Source organism: Cervus canadensis, chromosome 9 (assembly GCF_019320065.1).
Source record: "Cervus canadensis isolate Bull #8, Minnesota chromosome 9, ASM1932006v1, whole genome shotgun sequence".
Classification (NCBI taxonomy): Eukaryota; Metazoa; Chordata; class Mammalia; order Artiodactyla; family Cervidae; genus Cervus; species Cervus canadensis.
Window position 1 is genome coordinate 69826469 of NC_057394.1, and position 13578 is coordinate 69840046.

General features: G+C 39.2%; 1 protein-coding gene across 1 annotated transcript in view; it reads left to right on the forward strand.

Annotated features, from left to right (window-relative positions):
• LOC122447290 (phosphatidylinositol 3,4,5-trisphosphate 3-phosphatase TPTE2-like) overlaps nucleotides 1-13578 on the forward strand; it is a 60332-nt gene that overhangs the window by 922 nt on the left and 45832 nt on the right. The window contains exons 2-5 of the mRNA XM_043477799.1: nucleotides 3570-3638; nucleotides 4397-4450; nucleotides 7439-7621; nucleotides 12510-12563. Coding sequence (XP_043333734.1) covers nucleotides 3570-3638; nucleotides 4397-4450; nucleotides 7439-7621; nucleotides 12510-12563 — 360 coding nt within the window. The remainder of the gene's footprint in view (nucleotides 1-3569; nucleotides 3639-4396; nucleotides 4451-7438; nucleotides 7622-12509; nucleotides 12564-13578) is intronic.

The window sequence follows — 13578 nt, forward strand, 5'->3', positions numbered from 1 at the left end:
CAAAGAATGTTTCCCTCTATTTCTTGAACTAAAATTCTAAGGGCAAATGCACAATACATGTTTCACAGGATATATAAAATTGGCACAGTATTGCAGATTTTGTATTTGTGGATTCAAGACTTCAGAAATGCTGGTCCTTACCTAGTAAGTCCTATGTGTGACTCTTCCCAACTGGGGGGATATCATATGTGTTTTAAACATATCAAATATATAATGCATGTGTGCTTTTGCTTTTCTTAGATTAACTGTAGATTAAATTCAACCTTGAAACAGACCATGCAGAGATTAAAGAAGAGTTCTTTATATGCCTGGCTCATGCATCCAAAAAATAAGTAAGTGATAAGATTCAAATTTGCTGAATTTTAAGCATAATTCTCAGCCCTTAATAGAATAGGGAATATACCTGTACCTTCTTTTATAATAAATGTAAACTGTATGCAAATGAATTGGCAAATTCAAAATTTAAAGACCTTGTTGTATGCCTGTAATTTCCTTAGAAATACCACAGCTTAAGCAGTGTACCAGTAATAATACACACGTGACAGTCATAGTCCCTGTAAACTTCTCCTCTAGGGGAGACTGGTTGACTTAATGGAGGAGGTTCTGTCTAGGGTGGTGAACATTTCCAGGGATGGCCACAACAAGGGCTTCAGTTGTTCCATCTCCATTAAAACCTGAAACATTGCTAATTCCTGTGAATGCGTTTTTATTAGTGAGATTTTCAAATCATCTTAATGGATGTCAAAAATCACAAATTTTTGAGATCTGTGAATTTTAACTATCGGTAAAAAATAGTAACTATCTCAAGAGATGTATTGAGGACCAGTTGTCAGTAGTATTTGGGAAGTATCAGCATAATGCCTGGCACTTTTTAGTCAATACCATTTAAATGTTTGTAAAGTGAACATTGGGATTACAATTCAGCAATTACAAGTAGACTGCATCCATGTTATGTCATGGGTGAGCCTCCAACATTTTGTGAAGTGAAATGAAGTCAGATACAAGAGACCGGATATTGTGTGATTCCACTTATATGAAATGTTAGGAAAAACAAATCTATGGAGACAAAGTAGATTCACAGTTGGCTAGGGGTGGGAACAGGATTAATTTATAAATGAACATAAGGGATCTCATTGTGGGGATGAACATGTTCTATAATTGATTAAATCCCTGGATTGTACATTTGGGAAAAAAAATGTAACGTGAAAGATAATTTCTTGGCATAATTTGGGGAAATTTATCTTTATTTTTTCTCAGCCTTTTCTGTTCCAGGTTTTCTCATTCTCAGATGTCTGTATTCCAGATGTTAGATATGGAGGATAAGAACATATCCATTGACATTCTGTTTATTCTTTTCTACTATTTTATGGGAGTTCCTCAATCTCACTTTCCAACTTTATTTTGCTTTTCACATGTACCCAAACTACTTTATATCCCATGAATGGATTCTGTATATCCAACAATTCTACTTTTACACTTAACATTTCCTCTTGGGTTTTTTCTTTCTTTTATTTAATAATTTTATTTATTTTTGACTGCACTGGGTCTTTGCTGCTACTCGGGCTTTCTCTAGTTACGGTGAGCTGGGGCTACTCTCTAGTTGCAGTGCATGGGCTTCCCATTGCAGTGGCTCTTCTTGTTGCAGAGCACAGGCTCTGAGGCACAGGCTCAATAGTTGTGGCACATGGGCTTAGTTGCTCCGTGGCGTGTGGAATCTTCCTGGAGTTTGCTCAAATTCATGTCCATTGAGTCAAGGATACTATCTAAGCATCTCATCCTCTGCTGTCCCCTTCTCATTTTGCCTTCAATCTTTCCCAGCATCAGGGTCTTTTCCAATGAGTCAGCTCTTTCTACCATGTAGCCCAAGTATTGGAGCTTCAGCTTCAGCCTCAGTCCTTCCAATGAATATTCAGGATTAATTTCCTTTAGTATTGACTGGTTGGATCTCCTTGCTGTCCAAGGAATTCTCAAGAGTCTTCTCCAGCACCACAGTTCGAAAGCATCAATTCATACCGTCACCTTTAAGCTCTGGGCGAGGAAACTTCGAAGAAGGCAGTCACCCTGGGTTGTCATTTGGAGTTTTGGAGATGGGAGGAAGGTGGAGGGGAGGATGAAGTATTGCTCTTCAGCCCCTCCCTGTTTTCATCAGCTAACCTAATGTTACCCTCTTTTGATTTTTCTTTTAAACACTTTTGCCTATTTATTTATGGCTGCGCTGGGTCTCGTTGTTGCACTCTGGCTTTCTCTAGTTGAAGTGGGGGGGGGTGGTGTGGGGGTGTGGGGGCTGTTTTTCCCTGGTTGTGTGCAGGTTTCTCACTGCAGTGGCTTCTTAAGCTGCGGAGTTCAGGATCAGTAGCTGTGGGGCACAGGCTTAGTTGCTCCAAGGCATGTAGGATCTTCCCAGACCAGGGATCAAACCTGTGTCCCCTGCATTGGCAGGTGGATTCTTAACCACTGGACCACCAGGAAAGCCCTGCTACCCTCGTTTTGTATTAACAACATCTGGGTAATTGCTACTGGTTTCTGAGAAAGCATTTATTGTCTCCAAGCAACTCAAGGGAAACGCATGAACTGAACTTAAAATTTCCCCTCCCACTGGGCTACTCCAGACTGCCCCTGTCTGTCCACCAGCTAAGGTACTCCTTAGCCTTCCAGAGTTTGTGTTATTTCTTGGAATCCATACTTTCATTTGACTTTGGTATCAGTAGTTTTGGGCTATTTCTCATCTTGGGTAGAAACCCACCATTTCCCAGGGAATTATGGCAGTGTTATTACTTTAGAATCTTGAGGTGTTTTTGAAATTTAAAATATATACTGACTTTTTGGACATGACATTTGAAGAAGGTCGGCTGCCTAAAAACCAATATTTGTGAAATGGTGATTATTCAGTATGATTTTCTGAAGTTGATGGATGCAAAGTGCATTATCATGTGTCTTATTTTACACATGAGGAAACTGAGTCAGAGAGAAATTAAATTAATAAAGCCAGTGATTTGGTGGTGGGGAGTCTTGATTTTGGATAATATAACCAGGTATCTTTTTGGAATAATTCAGAGAAGAATAAAAAGGAATCATTATAAATATGCTCTACTTCCAGTTCAGAAAAAAAAATTAAAGTCTTATATAGGCCATCCTTGACCTACTTACCTGTTTCTTCTCTACCAAATGGTGAGGAGTATTTGTCATTCTGGCATTTTCTTTTCTTTTTTCCTGTATCCCTTTATTAGTTATCAACTGGACCCATCTCCCCATTCCTACACTCTCAGCTCTTTCTGGTTTCCCAGAGTGATTCCCAAGTGTGTGAATGGTTTGCAAAATGGGTAAGAAAGGTTTAATAATTAATGCTACACCTCCCTTCTTTCCTTCTCTTTCTAGTATATTCACAAACACACATAGCCCAGATGTGGTCTCAAGAAGTCCAGTGCTGTACCCTGAAACTGTTTCTTCAATTTTTACCATATTCATGATTTTACATTTCATGTCCTGAAATTCTATTGGAAAGAAGAAACTAATTGCCTTCCATACTGTCTGACTTTATATTTTTGTATGTTTTTTTCACTCTTTGGCAGAGTTATGGATGCCTCTCTAGGCTCCTCTCACAACGTTGACAAGAGGTGCGTGATGTGGGTGGTGAAAAGGTATTGGGAGTGTTGATGGCCAAGGAAGATTTCTTTTCATAAAAGACTGGATGTTCTTATAAGTAACTTTATTTAGGGGTCTAGATGGGAAAAAAGAGATCATAAGTGGGAGAATCCTTACTCATAGTCTGTTTGTGACCCTGATTAACTAGTAGCCAAAACTCTTGGGAAACTAAAAGAATGTGTGTGAGAGACTCTGCTACAGAGCACCAGAAGAGGAGGAAGAAGGAGGCAGAAAGGAGCAAACCCTAATAGATCTTGGCTCTAGCCCCCACCCTCCAGGGCTCTGCTCCCATCTAAAGCTGGTGTCCCAACTCTACACCCACTGTCATGTTGGAGAGTCCCTGCCCCAGGCTTGTAGCTCTGTAAACCAAACTGAGGGAAGGACTACAGGATACAAAAAAAGTAAGGATGCAGGGGTTGGACTTGATAATCAGGAACTTAGAAGGGGCTGGAAGATAGTAGACCTGCACACTGAAGTTGAATTTTAAGTAAACGCAACCTTGATGCAGTTAGACATAGAGTTAGGTTTAGAGGTAAAGAATTGTACTTTGCCAGGCTGCTTAGACAGCCCTAAGGTCTCATTACAACTATAATAAAGCCCTGTTTGTAGTGAAAATTGAAATACTGATTGCCAAATAACTAACTTTCAAACAGATCTTTAGAGTTAAAAACCAGTTTACAAATTGAAGACTATTTGTAACTAGTTAACTCTATGAAGTCATTTCGAGTTTGATGGTATGCTTTTAATTCCTTAGAGATAACTCAGTTGAACTGACATCAGGAACCTATGAGGATGCCATCTATGAAAGGTGAGGTATTTATTAAGGGGTGAGGGGTCCAGGAGGATGGGGTGGAGACATTTAGTCTTGGGATTATCCATGGCAATGAAGAATTTTCTGGACAATGATCTAGAATTCTTTCTATAAAGATAGGAATTTCAGTAAGTTATGTTACTATGTATTTTAGATTCAAGGAATCTTTATTCAGATAAATTCATTACATCACTATTCCATATAGACTATCATTAATGAGATGTTTCTCTATCTATTGGTATTTAAAGTAAAATAGAGCAATTCTTCTTGATGGTGGTAATGAAGATGTTAACTTCCATGAAAGTGTTAGTCACTTGTGTCCAACCCTTTGTGACCCCGTGGACTTGCCAGTCTCCTCTGTCCATGGAATTCTCTGGGCAAGAATACTGGTGTGGGTCGCCAACTCAATGATCGAACCTTGGTCTCCTACACTGTGGGCAGAATCTTTACCATCTGAGCTACTAGGGAAGCCCCTAACTTTGTTAATTCATAGGAATAAGTCAGTGTGAAGTTTTGAAGGGAGGGAACTGTTGGTGGATATCATCACTGGGGAGATAGGGTTTACGCTGAGGCAAGAAGAAAAGGGATAACTATGGAGAATAAAGATAGTGGCTGAACAGCACCTTCAATCAACTGCATCCAACTGACATTTATAGACTAGCGCATTTAACAAGAGCAGAGAATGTGGGGTTGGCCCTGAAGTTCATTCAGATTTTTCCATAACAGCCTATGGAAAAGCCTGAACAAATTTTTTTGCCAGCTCAATATATTCTTCTTAAGCTCACATGAAACGTTCACCAATATAGATCACATTCTGGGACATGAAGCCCACTTAGCAAATTTAAAAGAAGAGGAATCACACAAAATTTGCTGTCAGACCACAGTGAAGTTAGAAGTCCGTAACAGAAAGATAGTTTGCAAGTTCCCAAATTCTTGGAGGTTAAACTGCATACTTCTCAATAACACATGGGTCACAGAAGAAGTCTCATGAGAAATTTTAGAATATTTTGAACTAAATGAAAGTATGAGCTATCAAAATTTGTGAAATGCAGCAAAACCAATAATTAGGGGGAAATTTATAGCCTCAATTCATATATTAAAAAAGGAGAAAGATCTAAAATCAATAAGCTTCCAGAATAGGAAACAAAAAGGACCTATATAAACCTAAAAAAAGCAGAAGGAGATAATAAAAGAGCAGAAATCAATGAAACTGGAATCAAAAAAGCAATAGAGAATATCAACAAAGCCAAAAGCTGGTTCTTTGAAAAGCGATAAAGTTTGTATCTCTTTGGCCAGACTAACAGAAACAAGAGACAGAAGATACAAATTGCTGTTGTCAGAAATGAAATGAAGATCATCATGACTGATCACAGGACATTGAAAGGATAATAAAGGAATATTATGAACAACTCCAAGCCCACGAAGTTGATGACTTACATGAAATGGAGTAATGCTTTAAAAGATGCTACCAAAGCTCATAAAAAGATCATCTGAATAGGCCTGAATCTGTTAAAGAAATTGAATCAGTGACTAAACCTTCCATAACAGACCCTAGGCCTAGGTGGCTTCACTGGTCAATTCCACCAAACATTCAAGGAAGAAATGATGTCAGTTTTCTAAACTGTTCCAGAAAGTAGAAGCACAGAGAGAAAATTTAACTCATTGTCTAAAGTCAGCATTACCAAAACCAGATAAGAACATTACCAAAAAAAAAAAAAAAGCTTAGGACATAAGAGGCAAAAATCCTAAATGAAATGTTACCAAGTTGAATCCTACAATGTAAATAAAAAAATTTTATACCCAGACCAAGTGGGACTTGGATGGACAAGGCTGGTTCAACATTTGAAAGTCAGTCAATGTAATCCATCACATCAACAGGCTAAAAAGAAAAAATGATTGATGCAGAAAAAGCATTTGACAAAATCTAACACTCATGATTAAAAAAAAAACAAAAAACAAACAACCTCTCAGCAAACTAGGAATAGAGAGGAATGTTCTCAGCTTGATAAAAAACAAAGAAATAGCCATAAAACCCCTACAGGTAGCATCATATGTGATGGTGAGAAACTTGAAACTTTTCTGCAGAGACAGGTACAAGGTAAGGACGCTCCATGCCCCATCACTCCTTTTCAACATCATACTCAAAATTCCAAGGAGGATTATAGTAATGAGCAATGAGAAGGAAATCAAAGGATGCACGAAGGAATGGAAACAAATGTCTTTGTTCACAGATGACATGATTGTCTATGAAGAAAAATCCAAAAGAATCGATTAAAAAAAGAAACTTCCGGGCCTAATAAGCTTATGTCCTGTAATCTTGTCTAACTGCTTTAATATATTGATACAAAAACTGATTACTTTCCCATATACCAGTAACAAACAAGTGGAATTTGAAATTAAAAGTAGAGAACCATTTAAATTAGGATCCCCCAAATAGATTTATACCTAAATATATATTTACCCAGGAAAATGTACAAGATGTATATGAAGAGAACTAAGTTCTTATGAATGAAATTAAAGAACTAAATAAATGGCAGAGACTTTATCTTCAATAAAAGAAGTCTCAATATTGTAAAGATGTTGATTCTTCCAAATTGTAGATTCAATGCAATCTGAATCAAAATCCCAGAAAGTTACTTTTGGGGTATTGGCAAACTGATTCTAAAGTTTATATGGGAAGGAAAAAGACCTAGAATAGCCTCCACACATTGAAGAGTAGTAAAGTCAGAGGACAGACAATACCAACTTAAGTCTTAATATTAAACTATGATAATCCAGAGAGTATGATGATGGTTAAAGGAAGTCTAGAGTTACATGTGGTGTGTGAACCATGTATCTTTTTTTTCTAGTTTTTTTAAATTTATCTTTTAACTGAAGGATAATTGCTTTACAGTATTGTGCTGGTTTCTGTCATACATCAGCATGAATCAGTGATAGGTGTGTATGTTTCCCCTCCCTCTTGAACCACCCCACCCCACCCTCTAGGCTGTCACAGAGCTCTGGGTTTGAGCCCCCTGAGCCATATAGCAAGCTCCCGCTGGCTGTCTGCTTTACATGTGGTCGTGCACATGTTTCCATGCCACTCTCTGTTTGTTCCACCCTCTCCTTCCTTTGTGTCCGCAAGTCTGCTCTCTATGTCGGCATCTCCACTGCTGCCCTGAAAATACTGTGAGCCATGTATCTTTTTAATCCTTTAGCACTGCCCTGAATGAATGGACATCGGAAACCTAGGAGGCTGCCACCAATGAAACATGAAATATTAATGAATTTTAAAGATAAATACATTTTGTATGCACATGTATACACATATGTATATACTCATACCAATACAAACACAAATATATATATATAAACACAAATATGAAAGAAAAAGAGGTGAAATTTTCAAATTCATTCTTAGGAGTATCTATGACATGGTGTTTTTGACATTGTTATTAAATCTTCTCACTGTAACACCTATTGGTAACTTTCTATCTTTCTTGAATCTAGTCGAATAAAAGAGGACCAGGTCATAAGATGAATCCTTCCTCCTAGTAACTACCAGCCAATTCTTGAGTCATTAACTTTTTTGACAGGTCGAATATATTTATTACAAATGTATATAGAATCATGTCTAGGAAAAATGAGATATCAGATTCCAAATAACTGATTTACATGTGAATTTTCTAAATTTATTCTAAGAGTTACCCAGTTTATAAGTTCAAGGGCAATTATAGTCAACCTGAACTAAATGTAGTTGTAGTCTAGAAGTCTTGTGGCATCTTATTTTGTCTGTTTTTAATCCTTTAGTATTGCCCCGAGTGTATGGACAACAGCATCCTCTGAAGTACTCTCCAATGCAAAGTGAGCCATGATGAATAAATATGTATGTAATATGCACACACACATACATTCATAATACACATATACAGAGAGGATGAGATTTGGATGTTCACCTTTAGGAACATCCATGGGAATACAGAGTTCCCTTGATACTGTTTCTGAAGTTCTCTCATGGTAAGATTCTATATCTAACATTCTTTGTCTTTAAAGAAAATCTTTTTTTTAAATTTTAATTGGAGAATAATTACTTTACAATATTGTGTTGGTTTCTGCCATACGTCAACATGAATCAGCCATATGTATACATATGTCCCCTTGCTCTTAATAAACCTCCCTCCCACCTGTCTTTTGAAGTAGGAAAAAGATGGACAGGTCATAAAGGGGGTATTTTTAAAATTTTTATTTTTATTTTTGGCTGCACGGGGCCTTTGTTGCTGGGCAAGGGTTTTTCTCTAGTTGTGGTGAGCAGGGCCACTCTTCATTTCAGCGCACAGGCTTCTCACTGCAGTGGCTTCTCGTTGTGGAGCATGGGCTTGAGTGTGCATGGGCTCAGTAGTTGTGGAACGTGGGTGTAGTTGCCCAGCAGTGTGTGGGATTGTCCCAGATCAGGGATTGAACCCGCCTGCATTGACAGGCATATTCTGAACCACTGGACCACCAGGGAAGTCCCAGAGGGGGTCTTTTAAATTCTAATGTTTGTCACCTTTGATTACCATGAGTGACACTCTGAGACTGGGTAAGGGAGAAGAGAAACCTTGTCAGTAAGGAGGAAATCGTTGTGGACAGGGAGCAGAGGAATCTCCAGCAAAAGAATGGAGCTAATAGAATACAGATTGTCCATGACCCTCCAGAGCTTTTCACCATGTGAAGCTGGCACCCCGAACCCAAACTCACATCACATGGAAGGGACCCCTGGTTTAGGCCTGCAGTTAATCTACAGTGTCTGAGGGCCAGGAAAGACAACCATGATAGGTGGGAGTTAGAGGGTGATGAAGGGACTTGAGAAACAGGAAATTATGTGGAGGACAAGGGATATGTACTTGCAAATTGAAGTTGAACTTGAAATAAGTGCCACCCCAAAAGGTTGCTGTATGTTGGGTTAGATTCAGTAGTAAAGAAATGCACTTATTCTTGAGTCATTAACTGTTTTGATAGGTCAAAAATATTTATTACCAACTATATAGAATCATTTCTAGGGAAAATGAGTTATCAGATTCCAAAGAACTAATTTATATGCATATTTCCTATGAGCCAGCCAGTTTATAAGTTCAAGAGTAACTGGCAGATTTGAGCTAATAAAGTAAAAGTCTGGAAGTCATATGGTATCTTACTATTTCTGTTTTTCATCCTTTAGCACTGCCCTGAGTGAAATGACAGCAGCGTCATCTGCAAGATTCCAAATGGCAAAGTGAGACATGATAAATATAAATGTATAATATGTACACACATATGTACATATATGCATAATATATCTTAATTATAATATACCTCTCTTAACCCAGAGAGGTTAATATTTGCGATGCTCACCCTTAGAAGCACCCATGGGGGTATTAGGGTTCCCTTGATACTGTTTCTAATATGCTCTCATGATGAGATTCTATGTGGAATATTCTTTGTCTTTTATAAAAAAGATTATTTTTTTTGACTGTGCTGGGTCTTCATTGCTGCTTGCGGGCTTTCTCTAATTGCTGCCAGCAGGAGCTACTCCTTATTGTGGCGTGCAGGCTTCTCATTGCAGTGGCTTCTTTTATTGCGAAGCACAGACTCTAGGGCATGCGGACTTCAGTAGTTGCAGCACTTGGGCTCAGTAGTTGTGACTCATGGGCTTGGCTGCTCCAAGACATGTGCGATCTTCCTGGACCAGGGGTAGAACGCGTGTCCCCTGCATTGGCAGGCAGACTCTTATCCACTGCACCACCGGGGAAGTCCCTATTCTTTGTCTTTTGAAATGAAGTAGAAAAAGAGACACAAGACATAGAGGGAGTATTCTTACTCCCGGTCTTAACATCTCAGTTACTAGCAGCCAAAGTCTTGGGAAACTATCAGATTGCCCATGTCTGAAACTCTGAGGGAGCAGGTTAGGGGAAGAGAAAAACCTGTCTGGAGCAAGGAGAATAATAGTAAATTGTAAATAGTAAGTAAAAGAGTAATAGTGTGGAGAGGGAGCAGAAGTGGCCTCAACAGGAAAGAATGGAGCTAATAGACCCAGATCTGTCCCTTACCATCCAGATTCAGCCACCATGTGAGGCTGATAATGCAAATCCAAGCCCATGATCGCTTCAGATGGAGACTCTGACTCAGACCTGTGGTTACTTGACCATATCTCGGGGCAGGAAAAACCAGCATGTTTCCTACAGAACACAGACATGGTCAGGAAGTTAGGTTGGTCAAGAAAGATGGGCACCTACAAAATGAATTTGAGATAAATTCCACCCCCAAAGGCTGTTATACATTGGGTCAGGTTCAATAGTAAAGAACTGAACTTAAATCTTGAGTCGTTACCTTTTTAAGAGGTTTAAGATATTCGTTGTTGTTTAGTTGCTGAATCCAACTCTTTTGCAGCCCCATGGACTTAACCTGCCAGACTCCTCTGTCCATAGAATTTCCTAGGCAAGAATACTGGAGTGGGTTGCCAATTCCTTCTCTAGGAGATCTTCCCGACCCAGGGATTGAACCCTTGTCTCCTGCATTTCAGACTGAGCCATCAGGGAAGCCCTATTAAATATATATGGCTTTTCATAAAGCCTCATTTCTGTGGAAAATGACATACCAGTTCTCAAATAATAGATTTACACACTGGTTTTTAAAGGGTCATATAGTTTATAAGTTAAAGCATAATTTAATTTGAACCAAAAAGTTTAATCTGGAAAATTATTTGGTATCTGACGATGTGCCTTTTTAATCCTTCAGCACTACCTTGACTGAATTGACAGCAGGAAAACCTACCACTGATGGACCTACCACTGAAATGTGAGATAGAAACAAAGACAGGTTTAAACAAAAGTGTTTAAAAAACCACATAAATGGAAAAAAAAAAAAAAACCCACATAAATGCAGAGAGCGAGCACCCGGGAGAGAGAGAAACACAGGAAAGGGGAGAGAGGTTGCTATTTGAGAGGTTCATTTTTAGGAGTATTCATGATATAACAGCCTCTTTGACATTATTTCTAAAGCTTTCTGCTGTAGCCTATGTAAGTATCCTTCTTATCTTTTTAAAAATCTTGTTGGATAAAAGAGAAACAGGTCATAAAACACAGATGCTTCTTAATCATCTGTTTCTCTCTTGTTTTGTCGCTAAGTTGTATTTCTTTTGCGACACCATGGACTGTAGCCCGCCAGGATCCTCTGTCCATGGGATTTTCCGGGCAAGAATACTGGAGTGGGTAGCCTTTCCCTTCTCCAAGGGCTGGAGATTGAAGCCATATCTCCTGCATTGGAGGGCGGACTCTTTACCACTGAGCCACCAGGGAAGCCCCTTCTCTCTCTCAGGAGCAGTCAAACCCCCTAGGAAGCTATCCAAATGCCTGTGTGTGAAGCTCTACTAAAGTGGGCCAAGAAAGGAGAGAAACTTATTTTGAAGCAAGGAGAAGGTTGTATGCCTGAAGGGGCTCAGGTGTCAAGATATGCCCATAAACTTGATCCATTCCCTGTCCCACAGGACTAAGATTTTCATTATAATCATATAAAGCCTGGTTTACAGGTTTCAAGTGACTGATTAGAATGTTATTTTGGGGACAACTAGGTTTTAAATTGTAGAGTATATGTGTGTGTGTGCGCTCAGCTGTGTGTGACTCTTTGCAACCCCACAGACTGTAGTCCGTCATGCTACACTGTTCCTGGGGTTCTCCAGACAAGAATACTAGAGGAGGTTGCCATTTCCTTCTCCAGGGGATCTTTCTGACCCAGGGATCGAACCCATGTCTTCTGTATTGGCAGGTGGATTCTTTACCACCGGGCCACCTGGGAAGCCCAAATTGTAGATTAATTGTAGGTAATCTGCAGATCCCTGGGTTGGAAAGATACGCTGGAGAAAGAAATGGCAACCCACTCCAGTATTCTTATCTGGAGAATGCCATGGATGGAGGAGTCTGGTGGTCTATAGTCCATGGGATTGGTGCAGAGTCAGACAAAACTGAATGACTAAGTCTACTATTCTTTCTGTAGTTAATTTGCATTTAAAAATAAGTCTAGGGAGACATGTTAAGTCTTACTGTGTGCATTTGTAATCCTTTAGCTGTGACCAGAGCAAGGTGAAAAAAGTAACTCATGCTGAACCCTTCAATGAAAGGTGAGATACATACAGATAAGAGTAAGGGGGAGGATATTGAGATTTGTGAAATTTATTCTGAGAAGCGGCTACTGGCAATACAGAGTTAACAGGATCCTTTAGCTAAGATTTTTGTTTGTTTTTCCAGCCTCAACATGCTACTTTCTTTTTTGGATCTATTTGGGGGAAAATAAACAGGTCATAAAAGGAGTCTGCTTACTAGCAGTAAGACTAGCAGTCTAGCAGACTAGCAGTCTGTTTTGTTACCCTTAGTTAGGAGCAGCCACAACCCGAGGAAAGTATCAGATTGCCCATGCATGGGCTGGGAGAGGACAGGAGAAGGTCTTGGTGGACAGAGAGCAGAGGGGAGCCCATAGCAGGAAAAAATGTATCTCATAGGTCCTGAATATGTCACTCACCTTCCAGAGCTCTGCCTCTATGTGAGGCTGGTAACCCAAACTCACCCTTACACTGGAGGGAGGCCCTGCCTTGTCTTGACTGTATCTCAAGGGCTGGAAAGACATCTATGATTCATGAGGGGTTACTGGATGGTGTAGGGACTTGAGAAGGCAGAAAATTATAGAACCAGTGAGATGAGTACCTAAAAACCGAAGGTGAATTTTGAAGCAAATTTATCACAAAGTGGTGTTACACTTGGGGATTGGGTTCAGGAGTAAAGTACATACTTTTGATGTATTAAGTTTTCCCACATGACTAGGATTTTTCATTACTGATATTTCATTTCTACAGAAAAATTAAATACCAGGTTTTAAATAATTGATTAAAATGCTATTTTTCAGATAGCTAGACTATCAATTGCAGAGTAATTATAGCTAATTTGTATTTAAAAATCTACAAAACATATGGAGTCTTACTTTGTACATTTTAATCCTTTAGCTCTGACTTGTGTAACCTGAGAAACATTGATGAAAGGTAAGATACAACTGGGGGAAATGGGAAGGAGGACATTGGAATTCATGAAATCCAATTAGTCAGAGTCCCCATCTCAGGCAGTCTCCTAATTCCAGGAGAAAAC